This window comes from Chanos chanos, chromosome 1 (assembly GCF_902362185.1).
Source record: "Chanos chanos chromosome 1, fChaCha1.1, whole genome shotgun sequence".
Lineage (NCBI taxonomy): Eukaryota > Metazoa > Chordata > Actinopteri > Gonorynchiformes > Chanidae > Chanos > Chanos chanos.
In genome coordinates this window covers 3,717,008-3,744,941 of record NC_044495.1, presented here as the reverse complement: position 1 = coordinate 3,744,941, position 27,934 = coordinate 3,717,008, and the positions used below count along the sequence as shown (strand labels likewise).

The 27,934-nt window shown below is 43.7% G+C and overlaps 1 protein-coding gene across 1 annotated transcript; it reads right to left on the bottom strand.

Annotated features, from left to right (window-relative positions):
* Nucleotides 1–13,667: 13,667 nt before the first annotated feature.
* cenpf (centromere protein F) lies at nucleotides 13,668–27,567 on the bottom strand. Its single transcript, XM_030785010.1, has 21 exons — nucleotides 27,406–27,567; nucleotides 27,076–27,272; nucleotides 26,857–26,969; nucleotides 26,658–26,749; nucleotides 25,957–26,224; nucleotides 25,553–25,755; nucleotides 25,093–25,218; nucleotides 24,754–24,882; nucleotides 24,476–24,598; nucleotides 24,170–24,305; nucleotides 21,392–24,000; nucleotides 21,127–21,220; nucleotides 20,555–21,060; nucleotides 18,348–20,363; nucleotides 18,107–18,259; nucleotides 17,839–17,973; nucleotides 16,866–17,027; nucleotides 16,516–16,711; nucleotides 15,822–16,268; nucleotides 15,135–15,301; nucleotides 13,668–13,865 (listed from the first exon to the last, which is right to left on the bottom strand). Exons 1-21 carry the CDS (start codon nucleotides 27,565–27,567, stop codon nucleotides 13,668–13,670), a joined length of 8,232 nt encoding a protein of 2,743 aa, XP_030640870.1.
* Nucleotides 27,568–27,934: the final 367 nt, after the last annotated feature.

Sequence of the window (27,934 nt, the reverse complement as noted above, 5' to 3'; positions counted from 1 at the left end):
GTCTGCGATTGCCGTCCGTGTCAGTTGAACTAACTACATTACAGCGTTATAGATCTGTACATAGAGAGTTTTTCAGTCATAACAGAAATAGATCAGTGTCGTCGACAGAGAGAGGGTGGAGGAAGAATTTGCACTGTTATGACATTGCATTTACATTTAACATTTACATTTATTCATTTAGCAGACGCTTTTATCCGAAGTGACTTCCAAGACAGGCAGAGTACAAACCAGGCGCGTAGTCATTAAAGTGCTGTCCGCGACATAAGTGTGACAGTTCGGTGTTAGACCGAACAAAATTCAAGACAAAAGGAAGAGAGAGAGGGAATTACAGACAGAGCTGCATCTCTCGCCCCATCATCTAAAGCTATGATGTACATTCTGACAAAAAAAAATCACAAAATGAGTGCTAGACAGTACCTGTCAGAGAGGACAGGAAATATATATCATAAGAGTAAGTGCACACAGGATAGTATAAACATTAAAGTTTATGACATTAGTCAGGACAAGTCAAAGGGACTCAGTGCCGCCAAAGGCCCGTTTCCTATATGTAGAGTATTGGACAAAGGCATCGGAGGGATGGTGGAAAGCCTCCTCTGATTTATGTGAACCCAAACATTTAGCCTCTGGACCCCAAACGCCCTAATTGCCCAAAGCAGGAGGTGCCTGCTGAGAGTGATTCCGGAGTTACAGTGATGGCCAGATAATTAGACAACAGGAAAACTGACTGACCCCTGACCTCTCGCTGCGTAAATCTACTGGAACAAATGAGCCCGAAATGGAATGCCACCGAAGGCTTTAGCCGTTAACTTTAGGGTTTTGAGGAGAATCAATGTTGCATGCGTGTCTGTAAGTCGTTAAGAAAAGAGGGCAATGAATGGGACAGTTTATGATTTTTACCTGACTACATGCAAATAGAAAGTCATTCTACCTGTGAACCAAATTCAGTTTGTTGGATAAGTCCATGACTTTCCCAGTGGCACAAACTCTTTCCAGCCTACTTTACTTTGTGCATTAGCCCTGCTCTGAGTGAATACCTGTTTAGACAAAAGCATCTGGTGTCATTTTTGCCTGCTGTGCTCAGAGAATTGCCCGCAACCACATCACTGGTTTCTTGCAATTAATTGTATACACATTTCAGATTAGAAACAAAAACAAACAGAAGTCAGAATTTAGAGAGGATTTTCCTAGATAACAGCTCGCAGGTAGGGAGGGCAACAAAACTGGAAATTTAAACGACATTCCAAACCACAGTTTGCATCAAACTCATCCACCGCTGTGTCCTCCCAAGACTGTGACCACTGCCTTTTTAAATGTGAGAATGCAGAGTCAGTTTATCATTACTCATTTTATAAAATTAGTCATTTTTAGGAACTGTCTGGCAGAAACCAATAATTCTGTTGTCTCTGTGTTTCTGTGAGTTTGTTTGACATTTTTGTTGCTAAATGAAGTGAATACAGTAAAGACTGACTAACCTCACATCTGTTCCCCTCTCTCTCTCTCTCTTTGTGTGTGTGTGTGTGTGTGTGTGTGTATGTGTAGTGAGCTTGCAGTGCTGGAGTTTTAACAGCTATGATTCCACATCTCAGTGCTTTTACTCCACAGTAATAAGAAAGACTTTTACCTGAGAGGGGGTGTGGCCTGAGTACAGAGGGGAGAACCTGCAGGGAGGTTTTTTTTATACAAAACACCGACCTTTCTCACTAATGTATGTGCATTCTAATGTACAGGTATTCTAATGTAAGGGCATTCTTGAGTCACTGAGTTAAAACCAACTGACCGACTTCTTATTGCAATTTGTGTGGTTTTGTAAAACAGAAAAGGGAGTGCTCTTCACTGGTCCAAATGAAAACGATTAAAACATTAATTTCATGCTTTCTTTGAGAGGGAGTGGTGACTAAATGTATTTACACGTCTCATCTTTAAATGCAGTTACTGCTTTGTTAGTTTGTTTTTATTGTGAGAAAGAACAACTCGACGGCACTAGTTAGCCAGTTGTGTTTCAGTAAAAAGGGGACTACCTTCACCCTGTCAGGCAAGTCTGGTTCTTGTACACTCACTATGTCCGGGAGCCAACGTAATCACTGACGGGATGGGGTCAAAATGCTAACGCGCTGACCGAATGAACGGCAAAAAGAACATCTCTGAGTATCAGGCATTCAGACAAGATCCATTCTTTTTTGGGGGCGCTGGAAATCTATAAATAGAGAAGAGTTTTCTTATCCCAGTCAGGACAACTGCGCGCTAATCCCCGCGTTACATAACACATTGTGCGGTAGGCTTTTGGGGCCAGTGTGAAAGTATTTCGTTAGTGTCCACAAATCACGTGAATGCATTTACGCTATGCCGAAGGAAAACATTGCCTTGCGTGACACGGTCACCAAACAGCGTGGCTTCGGGGAATGTTCTGTGAACAGATGTGGAGTACACGTTCTCACTCACTGTATCTGCCCCGCGTTTATTTCAAAACGACCTCGAAGGGCAGCATACCAGAACTGCAAAATCCAGCGGTAGCAATGTGAAATATACAGAAGGACAGAGATTGTCTTCAACAGAGAAGCATTCATCACGGACAGAAGCCGACACACTCTCTGTGTTTGTTCATCGTATAATTTGTCTCAGCGACTGCACTGGTCTCCACGTCATTAGCTCTGTGCTAGTATATTTAGGTTGTTATCAAAGTACACACCAAAACTTTACTTGTAGTTATTTGTTGTGAATAATTAGGTTCAAAATAATTTTGTAGAAGATTATGGTTTGGACACAGACCACACAGTTAACATTCACTTCCTCTGATTTAACACCGCCTGCATTTATGATGGCTGTCATTTCTCCAACTGTGATAACAACACATTCAAATACAAACAGACTACAAGGAGGATAAAGGCATTGCATCTTTTTTTAAGCATATTCTAAGACATCTCATTCACCCTCTCTCTCTCTCTCTTTCTCTCTCTCTCTCTCTCTCTCTCTCTCTCTCTCTCTCTCTCTCTGTTTGTGTGAGGGAATCCTTCCCAGAGAAAACACAGAGGTGATTCCCATAAGCCTGCTCTCCTGCCTGGGGAGGAAACTCAGCCCTGTAGAAAGAAGCAGAAATCTGGGCTAAAGAGAGAAAAAAAAATCACGGCATTGCCATCTGCAGCAGGAGAAATGAGATTAAAATAGACCTGAAATATACAGCAACTGATAAAACCATCTCTGCTTTAGATCCATCACAGACGGAGAGCACTCTATCAAAACTGACCCTGGAAGCAGCCATTGTACAAACACACTTATTAAGAAACATTTTTTAAGAATCACACTATCAAGAATCATTTATTAAGAATCGCTAATAAGAATCACTTATTAAGAATCAAACTAATAAGAATCACCTATTAAGAATCACACTAATAAGAATCATTTATTAAGAATCACTTATAAGAATCACATTAATAAGAATCACTTATTAAGAATCACTTATAAGAATCACATTAATAAGAATCACTTATTAAGAATCACACTAATAAGAATCATTTATTAAGAATCACACTAATAAGAATCGCACTATTACTAATATGAAACCTTAGCTCATATTTATTGCGCTGTGTTATCAGAAAATGCGGAATCATTTTCCGTTCAACGAGGCCATGCCAAATTTGTGATTGAGACAACAGCGGTTTTGGTATAGCTCATCTGGACTAGAGCTGAACTAGAGGAATTAAAACTATCAAGACAATCACAATAAAAATCCAGCTAAAAAAAAAAAAAAGAAGAAGAAGATGTTTTTCTGAAATGAAACGGCTTTGAACAAATCACTTTTACGCTTTTGAAAGCTGGTACGTGTTCATTCCCCCCCCCCCCCCCCCCCCCCCCCCCCCCCCCCCCCACCCCGTCTCTCTCATTAATTGAGTGCGATGTTTGCTTAAAACAGACGTTGCTGAAAAACAATATTTGACAAAACAGATTTGATTAAACTGATGACAAGTGTTGACAAATATTGAGGCAACCAGTTTATGAGCCGTCAGAGAAGACGGGAGGCAGGTTTTTGCTAATCATTACGGTGAAATTCATTGACACTGACAGGAAGTGCACACTAGCAGAAGTCCATCATCAGGCTCCTGTCTGTCATCAAACACTGTCTGACAGGAACGATATTGAAAATGATTTGGTAGCGTTTTGGTAGCTGTGACTCGGGGGGGGGGGGTCCTTTCATTGTAATGCCTCTTCCTAAATCTCACTGAAAAGTACCACGAGATCCTGGGCCGTGATATTCATAAAACCTAAGACTCCCTGTCCTATGGGTTTAAACCACAGGATCCCAACAGGTGCAACTGACAATAGTTACGACTGACAACAGTAAAGGTAGCTTTACGAGGAAGAGAGAAAGTCGGTTGCGTAAGAGAATGTGTAAATTTGAATCGAACTTTTGCTAGCATAGGTATAAACACATATTCTTAATTCAGTACAGTTTCATCATGAACACGCCCAGATGACTCCGGGGTAAGATTACCTGCTCTGACATACACTCATCACAAGAAAAAGTGGAACTGCGCATTTAACATGTTCTGTTTACGTCCATAAGCTCCTACTATTTGACCCAGGTCTGGCCACTGTCTACTTACTTCATCCAAGTATTCGAGGTATTTGAATGACTGGCCCCTGCTCTGGTTCTCTTACACACTTTGCTTTGTAAAGTCCTTTTTGCACTTAAATTATTAGGCTTGTAACAAGACCGAGCGTTCAATTAAGTTACACCGACGCTTTACAAAAGTCTTTGTCAAACCTCCGTTCATGCTGTTAATGAAGGAAACAAGAGTACAAGGGTAGAAGGACAGGGAACACTGAGGAGGATGTGCAAGGACAGGGAACACTGAGGAGGACATGGGACAGGGGCCCGTTTTTGGCCTTGAGCCTGGCAAGGAGATGCAGCAACTGTGGAGGGATGCTAGAGCTATAATTCCGATCTGTGTCCTCTTTGTCGTGCCAGGTTGTCATGCAAATTCAAACAGTTATTAGACGCAGGTCTGACGCTGGTGACGCAGGTTCGTTCAACACTCACTCGGCTTGCTGCGGATGTGTGAGTGGAAAAATCGAAATGTAGTGTCTGAAAAGTTAAAACCGAGGCCGTGGAAACACCTACTCTCGGCCTCTTGTGAACGAAAAAGTCTTCCAGATGTTTCACAGGCCATTCCAGATGTTTCAAAGACTATTCTGGTATGTCCAGGGAAGGAGACACATGGGGAAAAGAAAGGCCTAAAATACTCGGGAATTTTAGTAAATCACCGTCTCTAAAAACTAGTGCTTCCACACGTGCGCGTGCGCACACACACACACACACACACACACACACACACACACACACACACACACACACACACATGCTCCATGACTTCTTTAAAATGTGCATTAGTCACGGATGGCATTGGAATAAACACTGCAGGTCCTTGAAAGGAGTCTGTGTTGAAATATTGTCGATCAGTACTGCTCATCATCACGCACTAAAAAAGCAACAACAAAAAAAAAAAAAAAAAGAGAGAGGGAGAGAGAGAGAGAGCAGATTTTTCTAGGAATTCCATTCCGTATTTGTACCGACAAAAGCCGAGACGGTCATGTTAACAATTACAGTCTGATACGTGTTCCTGTAAACGAAGAATAACAAAACACGAGGCTGTTTATTCGTCGGCGATCTGTGAAATTGGAGAATAATTGTGCCTGGTAGTACCTCAGTGGTGTAGTCACGGAATGACGGTCCACGGGGTCGTACTGCGCAGACGGTCTACACAGGATCAGCAGACGGACCTCCTGTGTTTACTACGACACGTGATGCGTTTCAGGGGCAAATCGAGCCCGTACGTCCCGACGACCCGACCCTGACCTTTTTGGGTTGGGCTCTATGCATCACCATGTCATCTCTCATGCACTCTTAAAGGCAGCACAGTGTAAAGCACTGCATGAAAACACTGCTCAGTGAAGATGCAGCATCCACTTTTGAGGTTAAAAAGTGGAGTTTTTTTAAAAAAATTAATTAATTCATTCATTTATTTATTCCTTTTTTTCCACAAAAAGCATGATGTATAGTGTTGGTTCACCAAGACTCAACCGTATGAAAACTGGTAGAAGTTATTCTACATCAACTCAGACTCAAACCTGTGATTCAGCAGAACACTTAAGTATCTTGCAACTTAATTAATTTAAATGATTTAATTCTTGATTAGATGCCCGTGGCTAAAAAGTCAATTGTAATGATTGATTTGATAAGAATTCTATTTTGTTTGGAACTGTAATTAGAGTGAGTAGTTAGCTTGCGTAACACCATCAGTAGGCCTATTGTAGGCCCACTGCTATCTGATCTTAAGGACATGTCGTGACTGTTCACCTGACTGACCTTTTGTCACTCTGAAATATGCCTCTATATGCCAGTAATTCAGCTGGCAACACTGAAGAACCTCCGAAAACAAAAAGAAAACAAACAAAAATTTGAGTTTGCTTTTTATATATTGTCTTTAAATGAGGCGTTAACAGTGAACGGTGGGAAATAATGTCCATACACGTCAAACGTTCAAGCGGTCACATCGTTGAGAGCAGTTGACCTTTAAACGGGGTCTCGCGCTTTGGAATAGAGGGTAAAATTCCGTGTAGTTTAGACACCGCCGTCACGTCCGTTCTGTCCTCTCTGCCTTCGGTAATTGCCATCCCATCAGGCCGACGGGAAACCGACTGACTGGAACTGCGTTTTTCCCCCGGGACAAGTGACGACTTATTAAAAAAAACTCCAGGCAACTGTCGGGCATTCGTTATCTCTCAAAACTGCTGTTGGAGATGAAGCCTGGGCTAAGAGACGGGAGCCGCTGCTTGAGTCCCGAGGGGCCGGTAACGGTGATTGTTGGCACAGTTTGTTTGCAGTCCGGCTCACAGGATGATCTGCTAATACCACAAATCAGCGGGACTGTCTCAGGTGTACAGCTGAACAGTATTAACCCATGAGGCTTCGGGTAAATAAACCGGAACTGCACAGTATCGTAGGGTGTTACGTTGGCTAGTGTTTGTCAGGACAACGTGTAAAACAGGAGTGAGTGTGCAGCATGTTAAGGGCGAAAGTCAAGCTTACACCTCATACGTGAGTGTCCTTTATGGCCGTAGTTGTTTTGTTAGTGCGAGCTACAATAAAATGATATCATCCCTCTAAATACTTGCCACTAGATTTCGTTTCCACTCTGTGCCTGTACTTGTGGCAACATTTAATTTTATTTACTCATAAACACACTGGATTTGCGTCTTGTGTGTGTGTGTGTGTGTCTTTATTTCTCTGTGCCTGCCATGTATGAAACCTGCATTCTGAGAAATGTTCTCATTTTTTGAGTAGCCGCTGGCTTGAATCCCAGTCACAGGTAAGAGGCAGCAAAATGTTTAAATTAATGGAATATTTCTCTGCTCCGTTTCTATGGCAAGATGTTTCTATATTTAGCAGGGATTGATGTCTTGGCTCAGCATCAGTCAGCGCCTCAGGATCTTGCTGACTGTGAGTGGGGCAAAGGGGGGCAGAAAAACACAGGCTGAAATAAAATATCAATGAGAAGGTCTCTCTCTCTCTCTCTCTCTCTCTCTGACTCTCTCACTCTCTCTCTCTCGCTCTCTCTCACTCTCTCTTTCTCTCTCTCTCTCTCTCTCTCTCTCACTTACTCACTCTCTCTCACTCTCTCTCTCTCTCTCTCTCTCTCTCTCTCTCTCTCCCTCCCCCTGACTCTCTCTCTCTCTCTCTCTCCCTGACTCTCTCTTTCTCTGCTTTCTCTGTTGCTCTGGCTATATGTGAAAAGAATGCAAATTGATGCCCCAGTGGATATAATCATCTAAAATCAGTTTGCTCTGAGCAACCGAATGAACAAAGCAACAAAACAAGTAGATTACCTGCAGTATTTGCTAGATGTATATGTTTTAATATCTAACTAAATTCAGGTTCACACCCAGTGTGACGTTTAAAAGGGCGCTCCGTCAAAAATTTCAGATGTATAAGTGTTTTGACATGATTCAAAAACAGAACATCGCCCCAGACAGTTTCAAAGAGCATAGCTATGTTGGGTTTTTTTTTTTTCTTTTTAAAAATAGTTTCTTCTGAATTTGGCTAGCTAGGAAACTTCATTCTCTACCACTTAGTTCAGTCCAAGATCCTCAGAGAGCCTTCAAAGCACTCACTAAGAGAATTGTCTCATTTATTTCAGTGCCAGGGGTCTAAAGTTTTCCACAGTTTCAAAGTGTTCTTCATTCTCTTTCCATTGGCCTCTCTGGCAGGTTAAAATGACACTGGATGCTCTGATTAACTCTGAAAGTATAACCACTTTGTTTATTTTGGTCTAGGATGTTGTTGGAAAGGCCAAGAGACTGCTTTTAGAAAAGACTGTATGTGTTACGAGAAGAATTCTTTCACCAGTCCTCCAGTTTGTGCGGTTTCGGCTTGATCCAGCTCTTTGCATACGCCAAACTTCGCTATGGTGTCATGAAGCCTTCATGAGAAAAACGTGAAGCGTGAGGTGCAGTGCTTTCCCTAAAATATGACTGTGAGCGACAGTTTGTCTCCAGAATAGCTTCTTTAAACATCTAGAAAAACGGTCCTGTGTGCATTTGAAAATGGCTCAGACCTGGAGTGTTAATGGTTATTACTGACACTCCGGCGATGTCATAGAATAATGAAATTCTTTGACATTCTCATTTCAGCTGTCTGACACAGCTACCACAGTGTGATAAAACAAAACACTTCTTATTACTCCTGGCTCTGTGTGGCAGTACACGTTGAGAAACACATTACCCAATCAAAATGAATTTGTCAGACTTTGTTACTGTGAGAAAAGGACCTGTCAATTGGTCACTCACTGGAATATTTGACATGTAAATGATGTTTGCATTTCTGAAAATTCTAACTTATAGACACATCCTCCTGGTTCCTGACAAGTGAAAATACCACAGAAAAAAAAAACAAAAAAAAAAACAAGACCAAACTAAGTCAACATCAACAAAAACGACAACCTGGAACAACACACACATTAAATATTGAACACATCTCTTCTTAAGCAAGTCATTGTCATGTTTCCAATGCTACTTTTTATTCATTTTTTCACCATGAGCTTACAGGACACACAAGCTTCTACGTGTCCTGCCAAACGGTGGCTCCAAATCTGTGCCGTGTACGTTCTCTGGGAGATGAAGGTGGCAGCACAGGGTCTCGCTCTGTTCAAATGTTGCTTACTCATCAGTTTGAGACCTGTTTAGTATTGATCTGTCACCGTGGACATTTAAAGAATCAAAATGTTTTAAGCACTCACACCTCTGGGGTTCGTTCAGATGGTCAGGGTGTTCTACAACGAAGAGCTCACGGAGGCTACGCATGTGACGCGTTCCCAAATCGACGTGTTTTATTTATTTATTTTTTTTCCTTTTTTCTTTCTTTTTTCCCCCCTTACACATCAGGTTAAAGCGCGTTTAGTCCATGCATTGTCACTCCACGTAGGTGCTGTGAAATCTCTTTTCAGATTTGTCATGTCTGAATTGAAGAACCATACTGGGAAGGCTGGGTTTGTTCTGTGAAAAGCTGCATCTGGTGCATGTGGTATAGTGAAAGAGCCAGCACGGTTTTCAAAACGTTATAATAAGCATTTCGAATCTTCAAGTCCACAGATGAATCATGTCCTTCACTTAATGACTGCCGTCAAGTAGGGTCCTTGAGCACACACCCACTTAGTAATCAGATCTGGTCCAAAACATAACCTGAAACATTCGAATGACTGGGCACAGTTCTCTTCAGTGCCTCCTTTCCTTGTGACCTTCTTCTCAATTAACAGAGTAATAAACAGTTTGGATGAAGGCTCTCTTAGGCATTCATGTGATGTTTGTTTGGGATTGCTTCAGCATACTCAATCCGGGTTTTAATTTCATTAGCTCCAGTATAGACGAGAGCAGGTAAAGGGGGTCATGTAAGAGTACTGGGAACAGAACCAGTTGTTCAGATACTCCCTTGACCCAGCTCTGTTAGTAATTTATATAAAAGCAATTACATTTCTGGGTTAAGAGCTGGAAGAGTGAAGTTAACTTAATTCTTTCTGACTCAGAGACGTGGTCAGGAAAAGGGTAAAAGAAAAAACAACAAGAAAAAACAACAACAAATAGTCTCCTTTCACATCATCCGTGGTTTGATGAGTCAGAAACGAATCACAGTGTAGTCCCACGGTACGAATGGGGGCAAAAAAAATACAAATGTGCTGTAAAGGTCTATTAGGAGATAGACTTTCATCACATGGAGAAAGAGAGAGAAACATCTGAGCTCTGCTGTTCGAAGCATTTGGGTACAGCACTACACGCAGCTGAAGAGTGATTCTGTTACAGCCGACACTCGTATAGAGACACGAATACAGCCAGCTCACAATAGTGTCCCGTAGATGGAGTGAGAAACAAGGTGGATGAGTCGTAATAATCCTGCCATTATGGAGCCGGGTAATTTAAATTGTGTGACTGCAGTCGTAATGTAGCTTTACGGTACTTTCCAAATGACGTTCGGTGTTCTTACCGTCTGAATGACAGAGATGTTGAGGCATTAAAGTCACATCAGAAAATCGTTTAGTGTTAAATGAACTCTGGAGGGTGTTTATACAGTCTTTAGTCTGGTCCGGACTGGACCAGTATAAACACTCGCAGAGTTAATGTAACAGTGGCACGTTTGCTTTGCGGTAAGACATAAGAATGAACTGACGTGGCAGAGGAACATTCTGTCCTGTCAATGAATAAATGAAAACTCAGTGTTTTTCCGGTAATGTTTCTTTAAGAAATGGTTCCAAAAGGAATTCAGGTGCATTCTTGATTCCATTTCATATCGTAATGGAAATAGGCTCTCAAATATTTTTCTTTAGGAATTTTATCGCGCTGGTTATTGTTTCGCCCATGTTTATGTGCTGTAGATTTACTGGATGCGTTGGGACTGATCAATGCGTTTAGGAGCGTTCAGAAAGGCCAGGTAGATAAATGGCCAAGGTAAGCATTTGTACTGCTGGAAAAAGACTGGAAATCACTTCAGTCAGTCACGTTAAACTTGTTTTCACTTCGGGACGCACTCGTGTTGTTCGCTCCCATCGCTTGGGAAGTAGTGCACGCGTGTATGCTCTGTATTGGTACTGGATTTCTTTTCAGCGGGAGAACATTGAAAGCGGCAGCTGTGCGCGTCATGCTATTGTGAATGGCGCTCCAGTAGAAATGAGTTACCAAGAAAGACTGCGGTTGAGGGAAAAATAAGAATCCCTTCGTGGTTTCTGGAACGACATGTCGTAAAGTAAGACAAATGACCTGCATCCCGAAAAGAGTTCTTTGGCCTTTCCGTTATTGCTGAAGACAACGAACGATGCGTTTTTACAGTATCCCCAACATGTTTTCCACCTCCTCAGAAATTACAATTCCAATGCATTAGGACGACCCAAGTGTCCAAACGACTCTTTTTGTTTATTTGTTTGTTTTATTTTGGGAGTACTATGTGTGTTTTGAGCCTCTCAGTGCTTTTCCTGGCAAAACTCGGCTTCCTAGAAGTTCGTGGGGTTTTCTTTTTTTTTTTTGGAATCTGTTTTTCCCACAAAACAGAAAGCATTTATTTAAATATAAGCCAATGAGTAAAGATCCCCTGGAGAAACTTCAGTGCAGCCGTTTTAGAGAGGATCATAGCCCCTACATCGTCAGTCATACATATCACCCACACATCTAGGCTAGAAGGCTAGATAGATAGATAGATAGATTGCCTGGCCAAAAAAAAGCCCCTATTTGGATTTGGAGCCTCTGGAGGCAGTGTTATGATCTGGGGTTGCTTCAGTTGGTAAGGTCTAAACTCAGCAAAATTATGTGGCAATAAAATGAAGTCAGCTGTGTACATGAATATACTGATTGACCAGGTAATCCCATCGATGGATTTTTCTCTCCCTGATTCCACGGGCATATTTCAGGATGACAATGCCAAGATTCATCGAGCTAGAATTGTGAAAAAGTGGTTCAGGGAGCATGAGGTATCCTTTTCACACGTGAGCTGGCCACCACAGAGTCCTCACCTTAACCCCACTGAAAGTTTTTGGGATGTGCCGGAGAAGACTTTACAGAGTGGTTTGACTCTCCAGTCGAAAACGAGATTCCGGCCGAAAATTAATGTAACTCTGGGTGGACATAAATGTTGTGACGTTGCATAAAGTTGTCTAAACAATGTCACAGCGAAAGCACGCCGTAATCAAAGCTAAAGGTGGTCCAATGAAACATTAGAGTGTGCGACTTTTTTGGTCGCTGTATGTAAGAAAGGGGGGCGCAGGTCACCACGAAACCGATGCAGACATGGCAAACTTATCAACTTAAAACTATGCTATTGTTGCGTTCTTCCATTACTGTGAACAATAAAAGATAATGTCTTTGAATAAACAGAGAAGTTCCCTCCTTTAGGTATATGGGCTCATTAAAACCTGTAACGTCTTTTTCACATGTACGTTTTGTATTTACATGACCTAAAAGACGATGGAAACGTTGATTTAGTGCACCATTAACGGTCGTAGCCGTACTGACAAATACGTAAGTAAGTATTTAAAGACCTGTCACTTACCAGTGCACAGATCTGTAATGTGTAAAGCGATCGTGTTGCGTAATCGCGTCGATAACAAAAGAGGGGTTCCTTTACTACTGATCTGAAGGCCCGGAAGCTGTCTTCGCTTCTTCAATCATGCAGTAACTTAATAGATATATAAAACATGTAAACAACAGAAAACATTAGTAAAAATTGGTCTACTGGTACAACCTTTAAGGAAAAATCCACTGACGAGTTAAAAATCCAACTGGAAAATGGGCCCGTGTCATCAGGGTCTTGATGGACTCGGTTGGCCTTTTTTTAAAACTTCAGTTAGGATGAGACGTCTTTTTAATGCCGTCCTCGTCATCACAAAGACATTTTATAAGTGTACTAGCGGTACCGGAGCCGTTCAGCAGAAGCGGGATCGATTCTCGAGAACGCGGCGTGGAATCAACGTTCAAGTGGAAGCGAACCCAGAATACACTGATAACAATCTGGTCCAAACAGGACAAATAAGAGATGCCCAATTCCCACCACGCGTTCTCTGCGCCACCCGACCAGACACGGCCCAGTGGATGGAACAGAGCGGTTGCCTGAGAATCCTCCGACCGTACTGTAATAACCACGAAGAAAACAACCCAACGGTACATCCGTGGAGGACTGACAAACCTACGTAAACACAGCTGGTTCCACAAGTCTAGTCCGGTTAAAAAGAATTTAGAATAAGTCAGAGGAGAAATAAGGAGACAGAATTGTTGTTTCAGGAGTGTAAAACTATTTTAGTAAAAAGAACAGAAAAATACAGTGAAAACAGTAGAATTGAGACTGAAGAGCAGTGTTACATATATGTACAACCTGACCCACACTGTGGTCTACAAAAAAAAAAGGTCAAAATTTAAGACTCAGAAGGAACATTCAGTAATGAAACTGATGATGATAATAATAATAATAATAATATGACTAACATACAATGATACAGAAAAGTAGGAAACGAAAAGGGTGATATAAAAACTGTACAGCTGCCATTTGAAGTGAATTCTCATTGGCTCACATCATCACATGACATTACAGAGCAGTGCGTCCATCATGAATGAAAGATGAACCCTGTGGACGCGAGGGTCGGTTACTGAACTTGGCAGTTGTCGTCCTGTTTAGCAGAGGCTGTAACGTGCCGACGTTTCTCCCTCTGCTCTGGTGTTTTCTTGGTGCTGAGGGAACGTCTGGTCTTGTCTTCTGTGCCGGGGCTTTGCAATGCCTTTCCCCTGGGGCTGTTTGTCAGGGCCACCAGTGGACTGCCTGCGCTCTGGGCGCCCTTAGCCACCTAGATATTCAAACACAGACACGAGAACTCAATACAGAGACTGCACAAGTCTCCAGGAATGCAATTATGAAAACAAGAGAATCAATTGAAATCAATAAACCAGTAAAACAAACGGAAAAAGCACCAACACAGTGCAGGGCATATTAGCATGCTAACAGCTGACGCTACGCTAGACTACACACACTGCACTATACTACACTGCGCTACACTCAGGTCCGGCCTGAACCCAGCCAACTTGAGTCTAATTTGGCTTTATGCTAGTTCTGACCGGATAACAAAGCCGGTTCATCTAAGCTGTCCGGTGTCCTATTGAGCGAAGTTTTCCCTGAAAGACCATTAATCCGTGGAGATCACGATAATTGTCTGTGTCCACATATGTGAAACAAGAAACTCACACTGATTGACTTTTCTTTGTCCGAACACAATACAGGACCACATGGGTTCTTCTGCCGTCAATGCTCTTTAACATAAAGACTAGTGGGAAAAAAAAAAATCCAATAGTGCATTTGGAACTTTCTAGAATGTTAGTATTTTTGGACCCTGTTGCTATTGTTGTACAATTACACTTTGATTTGATTCCGACTCATCAATCCGCGGACCGCATAAACCTCCTGCCATTCCTAACCACAATTCGGAGCCTAAATAAATAAATAAATAAACAAACAAATAAATTATTCTGACTCTTGACCCAGAAACGTAACTGATTTTTAAAAAAATAATTTATGAACAGAGCTGGATCGAGCAATCAAGCAAGCATTTGAACGACTGAGCCCCCTTCCAACACTCTTGTGTTTCACCTTTGCCCCGTGTCCTTTTCTACTGCAGTTACTTAAACTCTAACAGGATTCACTATGTCAGAGCACACAGAGTTTTCATTTATCTGACAAACTGAGAGTGCAAGGTCACAGGGAAAGGAAGCAGTGCAGAGAATTGGGACAGGGCCCATTCATTCAGATCACATTCATTTGACCACAGCCTGCCACCAGGGAAATCACGTTAGTTACTCTGTAAAGCGCAGTAACACGCTGTGACATTGTGAACAGAAGACCAAGTATTGAACCTACATGTAGAGTCCATTTGAAAAAGGTCAGCAGCGCCCTCTTCTGGAAGAGCTAAGAACCTGAATTTACTGTATCTATCCAATAGAGAGTAAACTTACCTTTTGATTGAAAACAGCTCTGATCACAAACATTTATTTGAGCTACTGTCCTGAAGGTCTACACTAACAGCCTGAGTGGATATGTGAGGTTTGGAGTAGGAAACACTCACTTTGTGTAGGCTGCTGCCCTCTGCTGGTGTCTTGGGGCAGTGCTCCAGGGGTGAGGAGTTCTGTGAGGCTGCAGGGGACCTGCGGGCAGCCAGACGAGGGCTACAGCGCTGGACGGTTCTTCGCAGGATGTACGGACTGGCCTCGCCAAGGGGGATGTCAGCAAACCCTGAGGATGGAGCACAGAATTGATCCAATCAGATTCGTGAGGGACAACAGGGCAGAGAACAATGCTGAGGTCAGAGGTCAGACTGTCTGTGTGACTTAAAATCCAGTGAAACCTAATTTGAATTTTGGCCGACAACTGAATACATTACAGTATTGTGTATGCGTGCGTGTGTGCTTTTTAAAGTAAATTAAATTAAATACTTTACTTAGCTTTTTAAATTAAATACTTTAATTAAATACTTTAATCAGTTCACTCAAACGGTCACGTGATTTTCCTCCAAATCCAGAATTCCCAGAATTCCACATCTTTTTTTGTGCGTGTGTGAAATGTAACGTTTGGGAATGACGTCAGTCAGTGGTACTGTAAACTAGAGCAAATGTCCCGACTGTGTCTGACTAATACGTTCCACTCCCCCAGCCCTACTGTGGTTTTACTGGTTTCTAGTCTAGCTTTGCGGATAACCGCATCCTCAGCGGTTATAAAAAAAAATAAAATAACATTCCCTCGAGGTGAAACTCACCCTTCTTCACTCTCTCGGGCAGGCCCTCGGGTCTGAACTCCTCTTCGTCCTGGTCCGGGCGAGACCGGCCCGCGTTGGGCGTGGCCGTCGCGCGGATCCTCTTAGCGGCGTTCCGGAGGGCCTCCTGAGCTTGGAGCGCCGAGGGGTCCTCTCCCCTCTGCCTCTTGCTGGAGGGCGGAGTCTCCTTGCTGGGGCTTTTCGCGTCCTCCGTCGCGTCGCCGGGCGGCGAGCTCCGGTCGCTCCTGCGCCGTGCGGTCGCCGCCCGGCCGCTCAGCTGCCTCACCTTGTTCTCCAGACTCTCCTTCGTCTCCTCCAGTTTGTGCACTCTGACCATGAGGCCACAGTACCTGTCCATCCCCTCGTCCGCCTCGCGAGACTTCTCCTCCAGAGCCTCCTTCAGCTCCTTCACCTCCGCCAGCAACTCCTCAGCGCTGGGAACACCGTCACCTATACGTAACAGGAGGGGCGGGGGGGGGGAAGAGAGATTTAGACTTATGAGGGAAGACAAGGTACCGTCCCTAAATGAACAGGCGGTTTTGTCTGCACGTCAAAACCCAGCACCAGGCAACTGCATAGAGAACGACTTAAAACAATGTTAGTTTCTCGTATTCTTAAAGGGCAACGAGATCATTTCACACGTTAAAACCCGAAGGCGTGTATTCTGTGAAAATGCATGTTGACGGGGTTTTAAAACCTTTGATCGCGTCCAGGGCTGGAGCCTGTGATGCTGCCTTAAGCGCTGTAATCTGTTCTGCCTGCCGCTGGCTTTGCTCCTCAAGGCTCTGCTTCTCGCCCTCCAGCTGTTTGCACGACTTCATCCACAGGGTCATCTGACTCACAGCGCGGTCTCTCTCTTTCATCAGACGCGTAATCTTAGAGTTTAACTCCTCCTACAGGCAGAGACGGGACACAAACCTGAGTATCGTAATACTTCACCGTGACGTCTCAACCTCATCGAGAGCTTTGGAAATATACAGATCGTTTTAAATCGAAATGGACTTCTTCTGTGTCTCTGTGTGTGAGATAAGACGTAATATGCATTACCTTAACTTTTTCATAATCTTGCAGTTTGCTTTGTAACTCGGTAAGGGCAGCGTTCCCCTCGTCCTTGTGGGACTTGAGGCCGTCGAGTTCAGACAAATACTGTGCGGCTTTTTCCTCCGCCGACATCATTTTATCCTTCAAAGCGTTTAACTCCTTTTCATACTGCAAACAAAAAGACGCCCGGGATAATCAGTTTCAACAACTAATGAATGTTTAGTTCTCCTCACTTCAGTTCTCTGAGCTATACAGGCTTTTCATAAACATCACTGATTATGTGACTTAACCATTTACACTAGGGACAGACAGGAGAACTGACCAGTTGTCATACTGGTATAGAAAAATACTGAAGTCGACATCTTGCTTGAGGGTTTTAAAAAATAAAGCCTTAATTTGCAGTAAAGGATTATTTCCATACCTAAAAATATAGACTACCACATCAGATCTCTGGAAGTGAGTCGCCTTTGATACTTAGAAAGACCTAGTCTACGCATAACATAAAGAGGAGGGCAGAAATGTCAACAGAAACCTTTATGTTAACAAAAGTTTTCAAAACTACAAAAAATGGAAAAAAGAAGTGCAGTGAGAGAGAGACAGAGAGAGAGAGAGCGTGAGAGAGAGAAAGAGAAAGAGAGAGAGAGAGAAAGAGAGCGAGAGAGAGAGAGAAAGAGAGAAAGAGAGAGAGAGAGAGAGAGAAAGAGAGAGAGAAAGAGAGAGAGAGAGAGAGAGAGAGAAAGAGAGAGAGAGAGAGAGAGAGAGAAAGAAAGAGAGAGAGAGAGAGAGAGGTGACTGCAGTTTACCAAAACAAATAACCAGACAAAAGAAACAAAAACACCCTACTGCGATAGGCTCTATCAGTCTCCAAAATTATACCAAGATACCAATTTGAGCTGCACAGTGTAACCAAAACAAATCATACGCGACGCTGTGAAGAATTTATAAAAACGTATCCTATTCATACAGCACTGTCACTCACACGCTGCTCCGCCTGCTTCACGGCTTCTTCGTGTTGTCTCTGTCTCTCACTCATCTCCTCTGTAAGACTCTCTTCCACGCTTGTCAGACGCCTTTTCAACTCGTCCCTCTCTGACGTCAACGCTTCTAGTGACAGCTGAACGGAAACAGCAACGTATTATCATCAAAGCCCCCCCGAGGCAGTCTCGAAACCCAAAAGACGGGGACGTACGTCATGACAAAAAATATAACACCTTGATAAGCATAGGTCTGAAGTCTTCTATTTTTACCTCGTGCGTCTCCGCAAGCTGTGCGGATTTTTGCAGTTGATCTGTCAGCGAGTTTCGATCTTGCTCCCAAGCGTTCTGTCTCTCCTTCGCCTTATTCAGTTCTTCCTGAAGTTGATTCTGGATTTTCAGATTACTTTCATGAAGCGCTTGAACCTGGAAAATATAACGCGGTCAAAATGAATATACATTTGGTCAAAGTCAACTAAGACCAAGCCACACAAGCATGTTTGTCGTACCGTACCTTTTCAGAAAGTTCGGTGCTCGTGTGTTTTGCGGCCTCTAGCTGAGTTTCCAGGTTCTTGATGCTGGTTTCCAGAGAGGTGATGGTGAGCTGCATGACCTCTGTCTTAGACTGCAGGCAGACCTTCTCCCTCTGTAACTCGTCTCTCTCCACCGTGACGGACGACAGGCCCTGCAGCTCGGCGACCCGCTGCTGAAGCTCTTCATTCTCCCTCCTGACACCCTGCAGCCTGGACTCCAGGTCTGTCAGCAGCGACTGGTTCGACGACTGCATCTCCGCGTGGAGCGTCTCGGATTCGTGCAGTCTCTGAGCGAACTGCTCCTTCTCAGACCGAAGGCTCGACAGCTGACTCGTCAGATCCTGCTCTTTCAGCTGCGCCGTTTCCAGCTTAGATCGAAGATCCTCCACCGCTTTCTTCTGATTTATTTCGGCCTCTTTCATCGCCTTTTCCACGTTCTCAAACTTTTCGGCAACCTCCTGATTGGACACCTGAAGCTGCTGGATCAATTCGTTCTTTTGAGCGAGCGCCTCTTCGAGCTTGCTTTTTTCGTCTCTTAGAGCGTTCAGCTCGCTGGTCAACTCGTCGATTCTCTTCGTAAGCTCTCCTTTTTCCACCTGCAGCTCCTCCAGCTCAGCTTTCGCGGTCTCAGCCTGAAGGACGGCGTCTTCGAGACTCTGGTCGGAAACCTCTCTCTCTCTCTCAAGGCTTTCGATTTTGTCCTGGAGAGCGTCCGCCTTTCTCTGCGCTTCTTTGAGCAGCTGGCTCGTGTGTTTTTTCTTCCTCTCGTCGGATTCGATTCGGACCTTCAGTTTCTCAATACCCTCTCTCATCTGACTCACCTCCTTCTGGGTAGAGATCAGCCTGGAAGCAATCTCCCCTTTTTCCAAGAGAGAAGACTCCAAGGACTGAGAAAGCTTTAAGTTCTCCTCCTCTAACGACTGGATTTTAGAAGCCACTGTTTCGGAGTCTCGAGATGCTGCGCTGTCTGCGTTCTTGAGCTGATCAACTTCTGTCATCAAGTCTTTGTTCTGCGCGGTTAGCAGTGCCAGCGTATTTTCGAGAGCCTGAGACTCTACCAAAAGCTGCTCCTTTTCCTTCAGAAGCGCATCAATTTGACAAGAGGCCGCATCAGACTGCCTTTTTCCAATTGTAATATCCTCTTCAAGCACTTTAATCAGCTCTCTTGTGTCTGCTTCTTTCTTCTCCAGGAGCTGAGCCTTTTCCTTCCACTTCAGAAGAGACTGATTTTCACTTTCCCTCTCCTCGGCACACAAAAGAAGCTCTTGTTTCAGATGTCCACCTTCCGCGATCGTAGCGCTCAGCCGCTCTTCCAGGTTGGCATTTGTCCTCCGGACGGTTTCGATCTCAACCTCCAAGCTCCGTTTCTGTTCCTGCAGCGCATCCATGTCGGCTTCCATGGACAGGATGTGATTCTCTAGATTAGCCTTTTCCGATCGCACTCTCTTCAGATCGCTCTCGATCTGGAAGAATTTCTCGTCCCAGCTCCCCTTGGCCACCTCTAGGTTTTCCAACATCTCCATCACGTCGGACAGTTGACATTTGGTCGTCTGCAACTGAAGCTTCAAAGAATCGATTTCTTCCGTCAGTTCCGAGGCCTCGACGCTTAGCCTTTGTTTGTCGAGAGCGAGCGCGCCGATCCTGTCAGCCGAATCGGAGTTTGCTGTTTCCATCTCACGGATCTTGTTCTCCAGCTCCGTACACAGGCCCTTCCTGATTGACATCTCAGAGGTCAGGACTTCTAACTGGGACTGCAAACGTTGAATTTCCTCCTCCTGCCTTCTGAGCGTTTCCTTATTGAAGTCCAGTTCAGAAAACAGGCGTTCTTCTTCAGGAGACGCGTCAGGAGCGGATCTATGAACTGCAGCAGTTGAAGGGGACTCTGAATACACACTTGATTCACACTGCACAATTGGACTGGTCTGTGAATCACTGTGTTCTGACTCCTCATTCTGGGCCCCTGCCTCCTCAGCTTTCAAGGTCCCTTCTTTGATATCCTGAAAGACACAATTCAGTTAAATTAATTTAGTAAAATAAAAACATCCAAAGAACAGGCATTCCTGGTACATCCGCAAAATCTCCAGAAATCACAACGTTGTCTTATAAAAGATATTGAATCAAGTCACTGCATGTCAAAACTCACACAAAACATTTAAAGCAAAAACTCATCTATATCACTTTGGCTCACCTGTGTATTATGTGTTGTTTCGGCAGAAACAAGGGACCGTGAGGCGAGGTCCAGTTCCTGTAACTGTTGCCTTGCCGTCTCCAGCTGTGACAACAATATCTCTGAGTGTTGCCGCTCGACAAAGAGTTTGGCTTCCATCTCTTCCTTTAGGCTGACCATTTGCTGCTGCATGTTCTCCAGCTCCGATGCGTGCCGCAATCTGACCTGTTCCATTTCGGTTTGTTTTTGGTCCTCAAGGGATCTGACTGCATCCTCAAAAGCATGAGAGAGATCGGCAAGCTCACTGGACCTGAGTCGCAGCTGCTCTTCCAGAGATAAACAAACGTCCTCGTCGGACCGTAGAGATGTCTCGTGGCTGCGGGTTTTGGCTCGTTCGTTCGGTTCCACTGTGACTGGACTGTTCACAGAAAGGGCCTCTTCTTCAAAAGGCAATATGGAAATATCTGAAAATGGAAGCTCAGCGATTGCACCGTTAGACAGATCCGAAACATTTTCGCATGTCTGTGCTTTCTCTGAGTCTTTCTGAACGGGTAAAGTCGCGTCAATGAATGAACTTGATCTAGGCCTGAAACAGTCGGTGTCAGAATTCATTTCCAGATCTTTCTCGGACTGAAGCTGCTCGATACGAGACTGCTGCTCCGTCACTTGGGACAACAGGCTGGAATACTGATCCTTTAGCTGGGAATGTTCGTTTTGCAAGAGGGAGAGCTGATGGTGAAGCTCCTTTTGCTTCTCCTCAAGCTCTTTGTCTTTTACATTAGCAACATCCTTCTGTGCTGTTGCTTGTTCCAGTGCTGACTGAAGCGTTTCAGCCTGATTTGTTAGACTTTGTATGACCTCCCGAAGACGATCATTTTCTTGTTTTAATTCATCGATGGCCTTCCGAGCAGTTTGAGATTCCTTCTGTAATTTGTTAATCTCTGAATCCAACTTGAGCTTTTGTTCAGTTAGGCCGCTGTGCATTCTCTCAACGTTTGCACGTTTACAAATCTCTTCCTCCAGAGTCACTTTAAATTTCTCATTGGCTGCCTGGAGAGACCCCAGGTCAGAGGCTAGAGCGGCAGTGGACTGGTGTTGCTTCTGAGCATCTTCCAAACAAGTACTCAGTCGTGAGATTTCATGGTCCTTCCCAACGAGTTCCTCTTTGACGGATTCTAGTTCGCCTTGCAAGGAACCCCTCTGGGCCTCGCTCTCACCTAGCTTCTCCTCCAGTGAGCTTATGGTGCTTCGCAGTTCCTCCATTTGTGAATCACAGGAACTCATATAGGCCTCATTGTCCTCGAGGTCCATCTGAAGCATCTCTAGCTGCACTTTGATCTTGTTCATGCTGATGGCTTTTTCCTTCAGAGCGTCAGAGGTTTTGGACTGTTCGAATTCAGCTTCATGTAGTCTCTCTTTCAGTGTTTGGATCTCGCATGTCTTTGCATCCTCGCTGCTCTTCACTGCAGCTAGAGCGGCTCTCAGGGATTCCAAGGCTGGTTCATGTCCAGCAGCAGTTTGTTTCAAAATCTCCATTTCTTTTAAGCTATTCTGGAAGGAGTCAGTGACTTCTGTAAGCTTGTCATTACTTGAAATAAGACTTTGCCTTAGCCCAGATGTTTCAGCCAAGGCGTTCTCCAACTTCTCTGTTGTCTCTGTGACCTCAAGACATTTAATTTCCAATTGTTCACGCAATGTATCGACCTGCTCTTTCAAACATTTTTGCTTTTGAAGTTGGATCTCCATTTCCTTCACGTTGTCTTCAGATACTTTGTTATATTTATCTGATAATTCTTTGACGCTTATCTCCAGTGATGAAATTTTATCTGATTTCTCTTTCACCATATTCTCCAAGTTGGAATTCTGCTCCAAAACACTGGCATGCATCTTCTGAACAGCTTCTAATGAACTTTTCAGCTCTGTACACAACTGATTTGAGGAGTCAAGTTCGCTCTTTATAGCCACTGACATTTCCACAGCAGCCTCTTTCTCAGCAATTACCTCTGACAAACCAGAAAGTTGTCTGGTCAGGTTGTCCTTTTCTTCACACAGTTCGATGTGGGTCTTTTGGAGGCTTTCATATTTCAAACAAAACTCCTCGCTTTCAATAACAGTTTTCTGCAGTTTCTCCTCCAATGCAGCATTTGCCTTTGCTAAATCAGAAATCTTAACCTCCGAGTCTTTCAACTGCATTTCAAGCTTCTCAGCTCTCGCTCTCTGGCTTTCCAGCTCGTTGGAGGTTTGATTTTGGCATTCTTTCATATTTTCTAAAGCCACTTTGCTCTCCTCTGCTGCGGCTGTTAAACTTTGCAACTGCTCTTGAAGAGCACAAAAAGACTTGGACTGCTCAGAAAGAGTATCGACCTCCTTCAATAAACCGTCCTCCCTCTTCTCCGCCTCAGAGATCTTCTCCAGAAGCTCTTCTTTGACTTTACACAGATCATCATATTTGACCTGCACCTCTTTGCTAATCCCTTTTTGCAATTTCAAAGCAGACTGCAAGGAAGAAATCTCATCTTTTGACAAAAGCAGTTCTTGCTGACACTTCTCCAAGCTTATTTTCGCTTGCTCTGCCTCGTCGGTTTTCTGAGACATGCCCTCCTCACACTCTTTCAGCAGACTGGATTTCTCCTCCGTAAATTTATCCAACTGCTGCTCCTGTAAGGCCACAGCCTGGGCCGCCTGCTCCTGGAGGTGTGTGATCTCGTTCCTGTTCAGCTCAATGATCGAGTCCTTGGACTTGGCCAAATCGCACGCGCTTTCATATTGAGCTAGAAGCTCGACGTGAGACTGCTCCAGTCTCTCCAACTTGGATTTCTCTTGTTGCAATCTCATTTCCAGCTCCTGCACTTTCCCCTGCAGGACGCTAATTTGCGTCACGGAATTCTCGAGGTCCTTGCCGTGCTTTTCACCGGCTTCTCGATACTGTTGCTGAAGCTCTTCAAGCGCTCTGCCTTTTTCCTCCAGTTCCATGCATTTGTTCAGAAGTTCACCTTTGATTGAGTCAATCTGAGCAGACAGGCATTGTTTCTCTTTCTCTAAATCTTGCATCTTCTCCTTAAGTCCATTTCGTTCATCATCAAACACTGCTGCACTTTTTTCCAAGTCCGCGATTTTCCTCAGCATGCCGTCACGTTCCAACTCTGTGTCCTTTATCATTTGCTCCTTTTCATTCTTCCAGTTTAAGAGAGTGTTGTAGACCTTGTTCATTTCAGCAACTTCATCTTGACTGGTTTTTGCTGTTGACCTGAGGTCTTCATTGTCCTTCTCCAAAGAACAAATCTTATTTGCCAACTGTTCCATCTCCTCTGCCTGCTTTCGCAGCTCGTTTCGTGATTTCTCGTTTTTGGCTTCGAGTTCAGTCACGTTTTTCTTAATGTTCTCCAGTTCACTTGCCGACGACTTGCTTTGACTGTCCAATTTCATGCGGAGTGTGCTTAGTTCTTCATTCTGAGCTTGAGTTTTGGCTGTTGAATGTGAAAAAAACGCTGTTAGCTAACATTAAAGATGAATTACTGAAAGAACAACGTGTCCTGTTTTACAGAGGCATCTTGCTACGTTACTAAAGGCTTAAAATCCAGTAGGCATTCATATTTTTGGCAAACATATTTTATTAAAGCGGGCCTCATTTCTAACCCTTTAAATCGTCCACTTGGGCACGGCTTTGCTTCAAGTTCTGCGTCACTGTTTTATGCTCTTCTTCCAGCTGGTTCAGTTTCTTCATCCCTTGGTCTAGCTGAAGGCTCAGACTGTTTTTCTCTCTTTGCATCTCCTGTAAGTAGCAGATACAGATTATATTGAGAATCATTCAAACTTAGCGCAGAAAATAAATAAATAAATGGGAAGAAAAAAGGATATGCAATTAAATGATGAAAAAAAAAAAAAGCTTTCAATGCAACTGCTGAACATAAAAAAAAAAAAAAGACAGAGAACACCACACACATCAAATTTCCTCTTCAGTTCTGTCTCCTTCGCTTGACTGGCCTGGAGTCCTTGTTCAGACCTGAAAAGCTTTTGTTTCTGCTCCTCCAGTTCTTTCTCCAATACTTTCTTTTGAGAAGTCACCTTGAAAAGATGAAACAAAACACCTTGCAGAACATGCTGTGTATTAAGAGGACGCGTTAAGCCGTCAGCTTGGATTCTCACAAAGGACTGTTTATTGCAGTTAAAGTTTTCATTACAAACATCGTTCGAGCCTTATACAGAGACTAATGAGTTACCTTGTCTGCCTCAGACTGTAAAACGTTGCAGTCTTTTTTGGCCTGCTGTATCTCCTGACTCATTTTGTTTTTCACTTGGTTTAACTGTTGATCGAGTGCTCGAAGGGAATTCTGAAGCTGTGCAACCTCCTAAAATGCAGGAGAAAAACTCGAAATGGTTAAAGGTTTCAGCTTGTTCAGAAACACTTTAACATTTTACAAAAACAGGTACAAATGCCTCAAGTTCTAAAATAAAATCAGAAAACAGAATGAAACGTGGGATATTATCGTGGTATAAAGAGCGTGTTACTGTGGGTGTTGGAAAAGATCATTGGCCAGATCTGAGTTTTGAAGACAGACCTTCTGACTGTCCCTCTCCTGATCCTTGATCTTCTGTTCCAGTGAGCGGCGCGTGCTCTCTGCATTGTGCCTTTGACAGCTCATCTCCTCCGTCACTTGTTTTAGCCTCTGTTCCACTGACGAGCACTGAAAAAGTTTACACAAACCTTGTTTTCAAGCTCTTAAGAGGACAGTTCAGCAACATGACAAGGCATGAAGGTAAAACGAAGTAGAGGGGACCACAACCTCGTGGCGGATGGGGAAAGACTCTGTAAAGCCAATATCAGCCTAAATGACAAACCTGTATGAGCTATAACTGACTGACCACCAATTTTCAAATATCATGTTCAATCTTAATTCTGCTGCGTCGTCCCAACGTTTCAGTGAGTGACAGCTGAGCTAATCATCTGAGGGGCGACATAAGCTACATGATCACATTATACAACGGAGAAATAAACTATGACAAACGGCCGCCGATCACCTTGGAAACGGCTTGTTCGTGCTGCCCTGTGACTTTCGCCAGCTCGTCTCTCGATCTGCCCAGGAGCCTGTCCTTCTCGGCCAGCTCAGTCCTGGCCTTGTCCAGCTGGCTCTGGATCTCACTCAGCTTGTTCATCTGATTCTTCGTGTCTTTCTCTTGCGCCTGGAGACGCATCTCCAGCTCGGACACCTTACTCTTCAGATCTGCAGGAGGTTAAAAAAAAAAAAAAAAGAACTCAGGAGAACTTGACAGACTCACATAAGCTAAGCATTACGAAGACAACATTTTCATTAAGTTGTGGTCTTTCTTCAGTTAAATTAGTGAATGCTAACTCTGCATTGAAAAACAAACAAACAAACACAGGCTGATATCTAACTGATGAGAAGGTCTGTCCGAGTCCAAACCTTGATTTAAAGTCCTCAGCTGATCCATCTGCTGAGAAGAGGCTGTGTCAGTCGGCAACACATGTGACGTGTTCTGTTGGTGCGGTTTGATGGGAGTGTCATCAAAACTCCACGCGAAACCCGACGGCCCGTTTCTTCTTCTTGATGGCGTCTCCATGGCGTTCAGTGACTGACGACCATGTGTTTGGTCCTGTTGCCATGGAAATATAGAGGAGCCTGTCTGTTGCCTGGCGATGTCCTTATGACTCATTGAAGACTGGTTCAACAGCTGGATGAAAAGGTAAAGAAACAGAAGTACAATCAGCTTATAATCAATAATGTTTCACACTGGAACTGAGGTCAGTTTGCCTGGAAAGAAATACAGAAACTATTGTATGCTCTTGGGCATCTCCATATTAAGAAGTCTTCATTGCAAGGGCATGTCCAAATAGGAAAGTGAAAACTCAAGGTTAAAACCCACGCGAAATGGCTTGATTTGCTTTAATCAGAGCTTGCAAACCAGGCAGCTATGCTTGAGTTGTAATTTTCAGTTTTTACTTTCCTCTCTGGATATGCCCTTGTAATAAAGGCTTTTCCTTTTCTGTGAAGCACCTTACTGAACTCATGTCTTTAAAAAATCCAAACAGAACTCATCGCCCAATCCTCTCCTGTATGAGTCAAACATTAAGTATGTAAAGTAAAGCTTTCACTGTTTATCTTACCTTCACTTGCAAGACCTTGATTTCTGCCTCCAGTCTTTTTCTCTCTTCAACTTCTTGATTATACTTTTCTTGTAATTCTTCCATCTTTGAATCTATAAACACACAGCCCATCTGATTATTTATAAGGAAGGAAGGAAGTGTTCAAACGTCTACTGTAGCGACGCTGTTTCGAACATTCAATATTCGAAGTCTTCTTTACCAGTCTGTCTGAAGCTTGGCGTGTTCGGGGCGACAAACGTCTTCTGTGGAGTGCTGTAAGACGGGATGTCTGTTGTGTGTGACGTCTGAGACCGTTCCAACTCATTTTTATATCTTTTTGGAGAAAAACACGATGATGAAGCAAGTTATGGCACATATTCTCTCTCACAAAGAGGATGACGGGTAAAAACAGCACAAGTCTGAAAGGGTGACGACTCACTTTTTGAGTTCTTGCTCCAGCCTCTCAACCTGCTTCTTGGACGCGTTTAGCTGTCCCTCCAAATAATTGACCTGCTGCTCTTTCACCTGTAGGTCATGGCTTATTTTCTGTCTAGTTTTCTCCAGGCTCTCACAAGACTCTACCAGAGACTGATTCTCCCTCTTCAAAGCGGTTGCTTCACTCTTCTCTGAATCAACCTGCAGAAAAAAAAAGGTTAATTCACAGGACTTTCAACACCAACTATTACTGAAACAGCCATGCCATTCAATGTAGGTAGAGCTGAAAAGACTGCCTGAAATGCACAGATATCTTTTATTAATAGGGACAAACCTTCTGTTTTTGTTTCTGAAGAGCAGCCTCCAGGGATTCCAACTGAAACTGTTTCTGCTGTCTCTCTTTCTTTAATTTGTCCAGTTGACCCTCAATTTCCTGGATCTTCTGCAGAGCCTTGCTTGGAAGGCCATCCTTCCACTCTTCCACTGCCCAACTCATGTTTGTTCAAAACTACACTAGCATGTCCTGAAATCAGACAGATAAGCAACAGAATATCCTCGCTGATGAGATCGGTAACCGGCCAGCTTCTGTCAGATTTAAACTTAACACTATCGTAGCTACGTTTAGAACAAGCACTATGCAGTTGATTTGAACGGTCATCTCATCGTTGTGTCCATTCAACAGTCAGAACGGGAAAACGCACATTATTCAGGAACACAATAATGACTTCACTAAAGCGCCCTGTAATCACAGTGATCTATATACAAAGAAACACAACGTGGAAAACCTGATAAAACAGAACCATGCTAGGCAAAGCACTGGCTAGAAAACACACTGTCCAAAACTTTCAGCGGTTGTCAGTGTG